We start from the raw sequence: 12,360 nt of genomic DNA on the forward strand, positions 1-12,360 counted from the left end.
ACAGATGCATAAAACAGTGCTGGCTGTGTGTAGATATTATTGCAAATATCTCATTTTTCTGTGGGGAAGTTGGTACTAAGACAGCGCCATTTACATTGGTATCATGAACATTTCATTTCAGGCTAATAATATTTTCTGTTTCATACTGCTTGCTTCAGTACGGTATTTTAATTACTTTTTGTCATAACAGTGACAATAATTTGGCTTAGGGAACTTTTATGTAATGACTTCACTTGTGATAATCCTGCCAAAAAAATAAGTAATCATTCTGATATCACATCTGTTTATTGGCAATGGTTAATACAAAGGGTACAATATGGACTATACGAGCTATTACAACACAGAAAACAAATCATTTGTCTGGAATATGCAGCAAGTGATGGCAACCAAGATATTAACTTCAAAAATCATTATATATATTTAAATTATACAAACATTCCGAATTTAATATGTGAGCAAGGAAACCATCTACTATTAAATGTGTACATTGATTACAGAAATGTGTAATTCATAGCACACAAATTCTACTGTGAGAGAAATATTTTTCATTTGAACATACTGTACAGCTGCAAAATATTTAAATATTGTTGAAGTTTTGACACTTGACACAAATTCTAAGTTATCTTAGACAGATGAAAACCTATTACTATTTTTAAATAAATTCAGTGGTAAATTACAGAATACCAGAAAGTGTTCACAGAAACTTTTAGTCAAGTGTGCAAATAAAAAAAGGGGCTATTGTATTAAAAGTTCACTTCATCATAGATAGAATAAATCAAATATTTGTTACAATAAAATATTATAGTGCAATACTTATAAAGTCATACAAAAGAATCTCTGATCACTTTTGGTATTCCCTACTCACACTTGTACTCTCTTGGAAACAGCAGTTTTATCATTTTGTACACTTAGTTATTATTCTTGTTACTTATCATGTGCATTTTCTTATTACTTATGTTTTTTTAAGTACTGAATCAAATGCTATATGTAGCCTACAGCACTCCAAAAAATTTCTTAAGTACTGATGTTGAAATGTGATGCCAATGTAAAGACCCAACTGCAGTTTACTATTAATTTGCACTATGCTGCTTACAACGTTATGTAACGATATTCTGCTATACTGTATATGATGGTATTATATGTATGAGCAAAAGTTCAAGCTGATGGAAAACTAACAATACCATGAAATCTTCTGAAAAAATAATGATACACTAAGATTAAACAGTTATGGATGACATACAAGAGGAAATTGTAGCAAAAAATTAAGTATTACACCACCATAAGCCAAATACGCAGTCATTAGGCCACAGCATACACAAAAATCTCATTGCCCACTTTCCATTCATTCATTCACAATAACTTCAACAGCCTCACATGAAAATAGATAACTATATATTTGCCATTCCTTCCATTAGATGATAATTCTTAATAATTTATTAAGTACAGCAAACAATAAAGCCATTTACCAATTTAACGTGAGCCAATAAATGCTAAGAGAAAAAATATCAAATTATTCTGAACTCAAAAGGGTCTGCTACTATAACAGAAGTGTTTTAAGCTATGTCCATTATTCAGAAGCAGAACTCAATGAGCATTATTGGTAACAGACATAACACAGTACAGAACTGGCAGCTCTGAACGGTGTACCCTCATTTTCATTTTACAATCGGATTTTAAACTGAAGTTATATAATTATATGTCTCATGAAACAAATGTCTGTAACAGTGATTTATAAAAAAATACTTTTAAATTCAGTCAATAGTTTTTCCACACTTTGCGCTGTAAAAATTCATCCACATTCCCATGACAATATTTCTAATAACTAATAGTACTATTCATGTAGACAATAACAAACAATATTTCTTCGTTCATGTAATACTTTCCTAAAGGATGTGCATGTTAAACATTTTGATTGCACTTTAAACATACTGTAAACATTCTACACATATTTACACTGCAAGAGAAGTAGATGCTTTTGAAGCACTTAGAACAATTCAAAAATGAGTTATACAACTTTATAATATTTACAAAATATATACATTAAACACGTATCACATCAGTAAAGTTACCCGCCGACTAATTGTTCAATAATTCAATGCTTTAAATGGTCCAAACAAGTGGCAATTAAGTAAATTAGTACAGTAGCTTCCAATCTACTTTGTACAAATGTAACATCAGTAGATAAAATTGTTATGTGAACATTGGAATTTGCTAAGCTGTACTAACGACTGGTGAAATAATTAATAATTTACAAAACTAGTATATCTATTTTCAGAGTACATATTAAATAGTTTAACCTGGGGGTGAACATAACTCATTGTGGAGGAGAAAGAACACCAAATTTAGACTTTCACCACCATAGTGTAAAGGTTCAGCATGGCAATATCTATATGTTTTAGTTTAAATATCAATAATAATTATGCTGTGTAGCAAGTATTTTTAATGCATGCTGTAGTAACTTGCTGTGGCTGGCAGTTTATATCCATAGCCAAATACTGCAGAAAAGTTTGCTATCCCTCTTGTGAAGAAATGGTTGATGCAGTAGTAGGTGACACATGGTAGTGAAAGGAAACAATGTAATTTAAAGACTGGTGTTCTAGCTCCTACTACTTTTAGATTCCAGTTAGACTTCACACTTTATAGAATTATTAGTAGTTAAAATAACCATACCTTTTATTCTGAATATACTTTAGGACAAGATAAAAATTTTACTCATTAAATAAAAGAGAAGCTGGGCATGCTTATTTTCTGTAAACAATTTGGTCTTTCACTGCTCATATGAGCAAAATTTATTATAATACTAGCTCTGTATAAACTGACTTAAATGAGCTGAAGAGAAAGGTCAAGGAACCTTATCAACATAATTAAGTACATGAATAACATAACAACACATTAGGAAAGAGACAAGAGTATTAATCTTCCACTAAAGTTTACTTCAGAAGATCGTGGGCTCGCTGGTTGGCCACCGCTATCCTTGTTTCATTCGACTCTCCCTGTAATAGAACAGAATGGCTCTAAGACTGATGCTTTTCTGGAATTTATTATATATTAAAAAAGATCAAAACAAGCAACTGGTTTCTCTCTCTCTCTCTCTCTCTCTCTCTCTCTCTCTGTGTGTGTGTGTGTGTGTGTGTGTGTGTGTGTGTGTGTGTGTGTGTGTGTGTGTGTGTGTGTGTGTCCAGATGAGATGCTCCTCAGCCATACTTTATTCTTTATTTCTACACTGGTAATGCAGTAATTTGTACTGCAGAGTGGGCTCTTGTTATACATGGCGAAACTTCTACTGCAGCAATAATAATTTAAGCAAATTTTTATGGGAAAAAAAAATCAAGCTCAGAGAATACACAGGCCTCTAGTAGTTATAAAAACACTAATTAGAATAATTTATAACTCTTCAAAACAAACCTTCCTGTTAATTCTGTCTATCTGTCGGTTCTGGTTCTCCAGCTCAGAACCCATGTCCAATGCCATATTGCGTAGATTTCCAATCATAGTGTTGACTTGGCCCATATTTTCTTCCATTTCATCTTCTCGGGCATCATTTGTGATCCTGTTCAAAAGTAAAATTGTGGTTCATATGTATCGGGATTTTCTCAGATTCACAAATAATACTAATTTTTTATTTGCTATTGCACTTTAAATACAAGCAAAACAGTACCTGCAGTAGAATCAATACTCTATCCGATTCTGACTAACGTATTTCCTATATGAACATATTAAAAGATGCAGCAATTCATTTCAAAGTGAATTTTTATTACAACTTGGCATCAATTACTCTTTTAAATGATATTATTCCAATTTATTACATTCTATAAATCATAATCCTACAGTGTATGATTGCTTTACCAGTCAAAGAAGTATATACAATCTAATATGGGTGTTTTACTTTAATTAATGCAAGAGAGAGCACCACAAAAATTATTTCCAACAAGTTATAGCAATTCTAATTTAGTAAGTGTCAGGAAAAGTACTTTGGGTTGGTATAAGATTTCCAAAGTCTCCCAAATGAGCAATAAACATAAGTGCTTTAAGTTTAATCAAATAACTGCAAGGTTTGATTAATATAGCCAATTTTCCCTCCAAACTATGATACAAGCTAATATACTAAAAATATTCCATATCTGCCCAAAAGTTCCCCACTCAATGGTCTACTGTAACATGCTATTTTTAAACTGGAAGGCACCTCCAACACAGCTCCTACATCTACCTCTACCTCTACATCCATACTCTGCAAGCCACCTGACGGTGTGTGGCGGAGGGTACCTTGAGTACCTCTATCGGTTCTCCCTTTTATTCCAGTCTCGTATTGTTCGTGGAAAGGATTGTCGGTATGCCTCTGTGTGGGCTCTAATCTCTGTGATTTTATCCTCATGGTCTCTTTGCGAGATATACGTAGGAGGGAGCAATATACTGCTTGACTCCTCGATAAAGGTATTTTCTCGAAACTTCAACAAAAGCCTGTACCGAGCTACTGAGCGTCTCTCCTGCAGAGTCTTCCACTGGAGTTTATCTATCATCTCCGTAACGCTTTCGAGATTACTAAATGATCCTGTAACAAAGTGCGCTGCCCTCCGTTGGATCTTCTCTCATCTCTTTTATCAACCCTATCTGGTAAGGATCCCACACCGGTGAGCAGTATTCAAGCAGTTGGCGAGCAAGTGTACTGTAACCTAATCCTTTGTTTTCGGACAGCATTTCCTTAGGATTCTTCCAATGAATCTCAGTCTGGCATCTGCTTTACTGACGATTAATTTTATATGGCCATTCCATTTTAAATCACTCCTAATGCCTACTCCTACATTATTTATGGAATTAACTGCTTCCAGTTGCTGACCTGCCATATTGTAGCTAAATTATAAAGGAGCTTTCTTTCTATGTATTGGCAGCACATTACACTTATCTACATTGAGATTCAATTGCCATTCCCTGCACCATGTGTCAATTTGTTGTAGACAGTCCTGCATTTCAGTACAGTTTTCCATTGTTACAACCTCTCGATATACTAGAGCATCATCCACAAAAAGCGTCAGTGAACTTCCGATGTTATCCATAAGGTCATTTATGTACATATATTGTGAATATCAACGGTCCTATGACACTCCCCTGCAGCACACCTGAAACCACTCTTACTTTGGAAGACTTCTCTCCATTGAGAATGACATGCTGCATTCATTTATCTAGGAACTGTTCAATCCGATCACACAATTGGTCTGATAGTCCATAAGATCTTACTTTGTTCATTAAATGACTCTGGGGGACTATATCTAACACCTTGCGGAACTCAAGAAACACAGCACCTACTTGGGAACCCGTGACTATGGTCCTCCGAGTCTCGTGGACGAATAGCGCGAGCTGGGTTTCACACGATCATCATCTTCGAAATCCATGCTTATTCATACAGAGTATATTTCTAGTCACCAGAAAAGTCATTGCACTCTAACATAATACGTGTTCCAAAATTCTACAACTGATCGACATTAGAGATATAGGTCTATAGTTCGGCACATCTGTTCGAAGTCCCTTCTTGAAAACGGGGATGACCTGTGCCCTCTTGCAATCTTTAGGAATGCTATGCTCCTCTAGAGACCTACAGTACACTGCTGCAGTAAGTGGGTTGGGGGGGGGGGGGGCAAGTTCTTATATAAAAACTCTCACTGTTTTTACCTAAAGACAAGAATGTTTGCTCATTTGGCATATGTTCATTTCTTGTTGTCTAATGGAAATATATTTTGGGGCAGTGCACCCAAAAGAAATAGGATGTATATTCAATAGAAGTGAGTAGTAAGAATATTGTGTGAAGTAGACAACCAGACATTTTCAGAAACCTTTTGAAAGATCTGAGGATTGGTACACTCATTTCCTAATTTGTTTGCCCTTAATTATTTTCATTGCTGATGATAAAAATCGGCTCAAGCTGTGCTGTGATTTACACTGTCAAAATACAATACATGAAAGTAATATGTAAGACAGCAACAGGCCAATGCTGTGCTGCTTTTGTGCATCAGACAGAAAAAATTAATGTTTATGTCATGCTTATAGACGTGAAAAATAGTTCTGACAACAAGCAGGATAGAAAGGCAGTTGTAGCATCCAAACAGCTATCAATGTGCTAATGAAAATTTAAATACGTATTATGCCAAATGAAGATGTGAAAAAGTTCAAAAAGTACATTAGGAAAAGTAAAAACATACAAAAATGGGCTGTTTCCTGTATTTTTCTTTAAGTAATATAATCCACAACCATTGGGCCCAGCAACAAGTAAAATCACTGAAACTTTCATGGAATTACAGCTTACTTGGAGGGCAAAATAAAGAAAAAAGTATTGTCTTTAACTGAGAAGCAACCACTACAAGTGAATTTCTCTTTTCCTCATCAAAAGCTCCATTACTATCATTTTATGGAAATGGAGAAGATTTGAAATGAAGTGTTTGAAGCTAGAACTGAATAAAAATATTGCCTCATAAAATACTATTTCAATTCACTAACCTTTTTGTACAGGACACTAAACAAAACAGAAAAATTAGTTTACAGCTTTTCTCAAAATATGAGTATATAATACATTCTACTTAATTTCTTAATTTGTCCATGTTATGTATGAGAGTGCACTAAAAAGTAATGCCTATAATTTTTTTATGTGAATACTCAGAAAGCTATTTAAACAAAACAAACATTATCAACTTTACTCTTCATAACTACATATTTAATTCCCAAACAATGGAAACTCTAGATTTGAATATCAACAATATTAGGAAAAGGATAGTCTGCAACTCACTGTAAAGGGGATATCTCGAGTTGCAGACAGGACAAAGTGAATATTGTAACATATTTAGCTTCCACTCAAAGCCGTCTTCAGAAAAGAGGGCGCAGACACACACACACGCAGACACTGTTCACACAAACCCACACAATTCACGCTTAGATGCCATCTCTGGCAGCTCGGATCGGAGTGGAGTTTGGAGTGGAGTGGGGTGGGGTTGGGAAGGGGAGGAGAGAGCAGAGTACAGGGAGAGAAGAGCATCGTCTGGTGGAGTGTGCAGGGACTAGATGGAGGCTTGAGAAAATCATCAGGCACAGTAGATGGGAGGCTGTCATGCAGAGAGGAGGGGTGCGTGGGAAAGGAGGGGAACAGGGAAGGGGAAAGACAGATGCATTGGCAGAGAAGGTCCACAATGAGGGTGGTGAGGCACAAATAGGGAGGAGGTCATAACACAGAGGGGGGGCAGAAAAAGTTGGGTTGAGGATGTGGCAACAGGAGGTTACTGTAGGTTGAGGCCAGTATAATTTTGGGAGTGAAGAATGCGTTATAAGGATAACATCCACCTGCACAGTTAAGAAAAGATGATGGTGAAGATCCAGATGGCCTGGGTTGTGAAGCAACCACTGAAGTCATGCATGTTATGTCTACCATGCTCTTGACCCGTTTGGCAGTGGCCATTCATCCTGTTGGACAGCTGACTGGTAGTCATACCAATGCAAAAAGCTGTGCAATGATTGCAGCAGAACTGGTGTATGACATTGCTGTTTTCACATGTGGTGCAGCCTCAGATGTGGTAGGATAAGCTCATGACAGGACTGGAACCGGTAGTGCTGGGTAAGTGGATTGCACAGGTCTTGCACCTGAGTTTTTCACAGGATTTTCCCTGTGGGCAAGGAGGCAGGATTGGGTGTGTGACAGAACATCATTTTGGGTGCGTTGGACAGAGTCTTCAATAGGATGTCCTCATTTCAGGACATAATGATAGGTAATCAAAGTCCCGATGAAGGACACAGTTTGGTTGTTCCCATCCAGGGTGCCATTGGGTGACTAAGTGGGCACTCTTCAGTTCTCGGGAGGGGAATTGATTGGATGTGTGAGTGGAAAAGTCACAGGGGACTTGTTTGCAGATTGTGTCTGGGGAGTAGTATGTCTGTGAAGTCATTGGTAAGACTTTCAGCATACTGGGCAAGGAAGTTCCTGTCTCTGCAGATCTGCTGTTCCCAGGTCGCCAATCTCTATAGGACAGTTTTTGATGCTAAAGGGATGGCAGCTGGCAAAATGCAGGTACAATTGGTGGTTAGTGGGGTTAATATGGACAGAGGTGTAAATGGAGCCATCAGAGAAGAAGTGGTCAACCTCCAGGAATGTGGCCCAGGTGAAGTGGATGGGAGAGAATTTGTTCAGATTGTGAAGGAATGAGGATAGAATTTCTGCCATAAGCCCAGATCATGAAGATATCATCACTGAAACTGAACCAGGCAAGGGAGGCTAGGAAGATTTCCTCTAGATGGCCCATAACCAGCCTGACATAGTAGTGTGCCATGCGGGTGCCCATGGCTGTGCTGTAGATTTGTTTTTATACCTTCCCTTCAAAGGAGTAGTAGTGTATTAGGAAAAAGTCAGCAAGGTGTATGAGGAATGAGGTAGTGGATTAGGAGTGTGAAGGACATTGGGAAAGGTAGTGTTCAATAGCAGCTAAACCAGGGACATGAAGGATGTTGGTGTATGGGGAAATAGCATCAACAGTGACAAGTAGAATCCATGAGGTAAAAGGATGGGGATGGTGGAGAGTCTGAAGAAAGTGGTTGGTATCTTTGGTGAGGGAGACTGTTCTGATCAAGTGAATGCAGCTGTCGGTCAACGAAGGCCGAAATTCTTTTAGTGGAGGCACAATAACCAGCTACAATCAGGCATCCACGATTGTCATGTTGGTGAATTCTGGGGAGCATGTAGAAGGTGGGTGTGCACGCAGTCATAAGAATGAGGAAGGAAACTGATTTAGGGGAAGAGGATCTAGCAAGAACCTAAGGATTTATGCAGGGATTGGAGGGTATGCTGGACTTCTGGAATGGGATTACTCTGGCACCCCCACCATCCAATATTTTCTGCCCTCTGTCCTATCACTACCTCCCTATTCATATCCCATTGCCCAACTTGTGGGTTGCCCTCTGGCAAACATCTGCCCATCTTTCCTTTTCCCTGCTCTTCCCTTTACTGATCCCCTCTCCCCCCTTTCCTCCCTGCACCACAGCCTTAGAACTGTTGTGCCTGACAGTCTTCTCATGCCTCCATCTGGTCCCTGCATGCTCCACCAGACAATACTCTTCTCTCTCCCCAATGACACCATGCTATCTCTCTCCCTTTGCTGCCCCACTCCAGATTGCCACTCAACATGACAGGTGCATTCCAGTCCAAGCTGCCAGAGATGGCTGTCATGTGTACTTTATGTATGTTTGCTGATGTGAACATATGTGTATTTTCTTTTCTGAAGAAGAAGGTGGTCAGAGCTAAACGTGTTACCATCTCTTTGTTGTGCTTGTCTGCAACTCAACATGTCATGTTTATGACGACTAGGAATGTATCCTTTCCTTAATATTATTTATTTCTCAACATAGTCACCCTGGTGACAAACACATGACGAAGTGAGAGATCAGTTTGTTGATACTGTCATGGGAGAATTTTTTACTTTGTTGATAGAGCACCAACCTCGCCTCTGCTTGAACTGCTTCATCACTATCAAACTGAAGTCCGCTAAGGTGGTCTTTAAGTTTTGGAAACTGATGGACATCATATGGGGCAAAGTCTGGACTGTACAGCGAGGGATCAATGACAGTGAACCCAAGGTATCCAACTCTTGCAGATGTCACAGTGATCATGTGTTGCCTGTTGCTGTCATGCTGCAAGAATGCGCTCCACGTGTGGATGAAACCTTCAAATTCGTGTTTTCAGTTTTATGGGTGTCTGGCAGCCATTTATTATGCACTAACATAATTTCATTATATGCTGCCATGTTACATGCTAAAATTTGGAACATTCTACTAGAAGATGGTTGCTCTTAATGCTGTCTTGATGCAATACCACCAATCAACTTTGCTAACTGGGCGAGGTGGCACAGTGGTTAGCACACTGAACTCTCATTCAGGAAGACAATGTTTCAAACCCGCATCCAGGCATCCTGATTTAGGTTTTACATGATTTCCCTGAATCACTTCTGGCAAATGCTAGAATGACTCCTTTGAAAAGGCACAGCCTTATCCTTTCCCATCCTTCCCTTCTCCAATGAGATCGATGGCCCTGCTATTTGGTCTCTTCCCCACAAATCAACCAACCAACTTTGTCATTCAACACTGGATGGTAAGTGGTGGTTTTGGTGTGGTATACTTAAGAGTCTTTGTGATGTGACTGAACAAATGACACAAAAACTGCCAGCGTCTGTTGGTGGTGGACTCCAAAAGATGTGGTCTGCTAGCAAAACTTTCTGCTGAGATGTCTTTCAGTGGAACTGTCTGGCCACTATCATTGTTAAAAGATAAGTGAAGCCTTGAGAGACCAGATCAACATGTATGTGTGACAAGTGACTGTCAACTTCAACTTCACAGAAAAGCTTTACAAGCAGTTGTATATTCTCAAATTTTTACCCATTTATGTGTTTAATGTGTAATTACCAGTAGTTTCATTTTTGTACGTCTGTTAGTTATTGTTCAGTACTGTATTGAGTAGAACATTGTGTCGCACAGTTTGTGAATTTCAGGGTGGCAGAGTTAGAGGAACAACATGTCTCCATTAAATTTTTCAAGAAACTCAAGAAAACCTTTCAAGAGACACCCCAAATAATGTGGGAAGTACAGTGATAAGTGCATTTAAAAAAAAAAAGGCATATTCTGTGTAATGAATGGTTCATACAGTTTAAAACTGGCCAGACAGATGTTCAGCATGCCCTTTGACATCTACTGACAATGCTAATGTCAGCAACATCAAAACAACTGCACATGCAAATCGAAGGCTGATTGTCCAAGAGAGAGCATAAAAACAGAACATTTCAGTTGGATCATGCCATTAAATCCTGAGACAGCATCTTGGAATGCATCATGTTGCCATGAAGTTCACCCCATGGCTCATGATCAAGACCAGGAAGACCTTCACCCTGCAATCTGTGAACAGCTTTTGGATTGCACAAATTAGAATGAGATGTTTCTTAAGAGAATCTTAACTGATGAAGAGACCAGGGTCTATGGTTATGAAGTTGAGACCAAGATTCAGTCTTCACAATAGGTCAGAAAAGGTTCTCAAAGACCAAAAAAAGCTCGTCAGGTTAGGTCAAATATCACAGCCATGCTGATAGTTTTCTCTAACTTTGAAGGATTAGTACATCATGAATTCATGCCAAAGGGACAAACCACTTAATGATGGTACTATCAGGACATGTTGTGACATCTGCAAGAAAATGTGAGAAGGGAACAGCCTGAAGTGTGGTAAGACAATTCATGCCTCCTGCATCACAACAACACACCTGCATATTCTTCCATGTTAGTGCGTGACTATCGCACTAAAAACTAAATACCTGTGTTGCTCATTCTCTGTACTCTCCAGACCTGGCACCTGCAGTCTTTATTTCCACAGTTGAAAACCTGATTGAAAGAACAAAAATTTGCAGCCATAGACAAGATAAAAGAAAATTCGCAGTCAGCACTTCACGTGATCCAGCAAGGAGTATAGCAAGACTGCTTCTAGAAGTAGAAACTGCATTGGGAGCAGTGTACCAATGTGGAGGAAAGTATTTCATAGGAGACCACACATGATAAGTAAAAGGTAAGCATAAAAAAATCCTGTGGACAAAGTTCCAGAATTTTTAGAACAGACCTTGTATTAATATGATGAAATGCTGGCTGGTAACAAGTCTCGGCATTTTTGCTGTGGATCAATTAAGAAAATTGAACTGTCAGTAGGTACCTGTACAGACACTATACCAGTGATTAAATTTCAGAGTCGAGCAATTTTTGTTTTTATTTGACATCAGGCACCAGACCACATTGGTTCAAGTAATTGGCACCATTAATTGGCTGGCGAACATCTGCGAGAAGAAACGGCCACGGAAATCTTCGTCAATGGCCTATTTCAAAATTCAGTAGTCTTTCACCATATGTATTACAGAACGGATTGCAGCATAAAGTTGCCATTTCTGAACATTTTTGTGGCCTAATATTGTCACCGGCAATATGGAAATGTCTGCTCTAGAACTGACCAAAAATCAAATACGACTGTTGTGGTCTGTTATGAACAGGTGGCGAGATGATTCAGTTTCCTCACAACAGGTGAGCAGCATACCAGTTTTACATCTGAGCATTCACAGACTGTCAAGTAATAAATTAACATGGCATTGTGCATTTCTTTGAGCTCACTGAATTTATAATAATATCAGTACTTGAAATGTTTCTGTGCACGCCACAGTGATTTTGATCTGCTTCACTATCACCTACCAGCTAATAGTTTCTGGATCTGGTTGTCCTTCCTCATAGGAAAGTGTGTCATCTTGGGATGGGATGAAACAGTTTCTGTACTATGTACTAATTGATTGGTCATAATCTATAATTTTTCAGCTACAG

General features: G+C 38.4%; 1 protein-coding gene across 9 annotated transcripts in view; it reads right to left on the bottom strand.

Annotated features, from left to right (window-relative positions):
* Window positions 1–266: 266 nt before the first annotated feature.
* The window catches only part of LOC126337131 (synaptosomal-associated protein 25), a 352,176-nt gene continuing 340,082 nt past the window's right edge, over window positions 267–12,360 (bottom strand). For all 9 annotated transcript variants that reach the window (XM_050001443.1, XM_050001440.1, XM_050001441.1 and 6 more), the window contains 2 exons: window positions 3,406–3,550; window positions 267–2,993 (listed from right to left, as the gene is read on the bottom strand). In XM_050001443.1, the coding sequence (XP_049857400.1) occupies window positions 2,931–2,993; window positions 3,406–3,550 (208 nt within the window). In that variant the 3' untranslated portion in view covers window positions 267–2,930. The remainder of the gene's footprint in view (window positions 2,994–3,405; window positions 3,551–12,360) is intronic.

The sequence above is a fragment of the Schistocerca gregaria genome, chromosome 1 (genome assembly GCF_023897955.1).
Source record: "Schistocerca gregaria isolate iqSchGreg1 chromosome 1, iqSchGreg1.2, whole genome shotgun sequence".
NCBI classification, from domain to species: domain Eukaryota; kingdom Metazoa; phylum Arthropoda; class Insecta; order Orthoptera; family Acrididae; genus Schistocerca; species Schistocerca gregaria.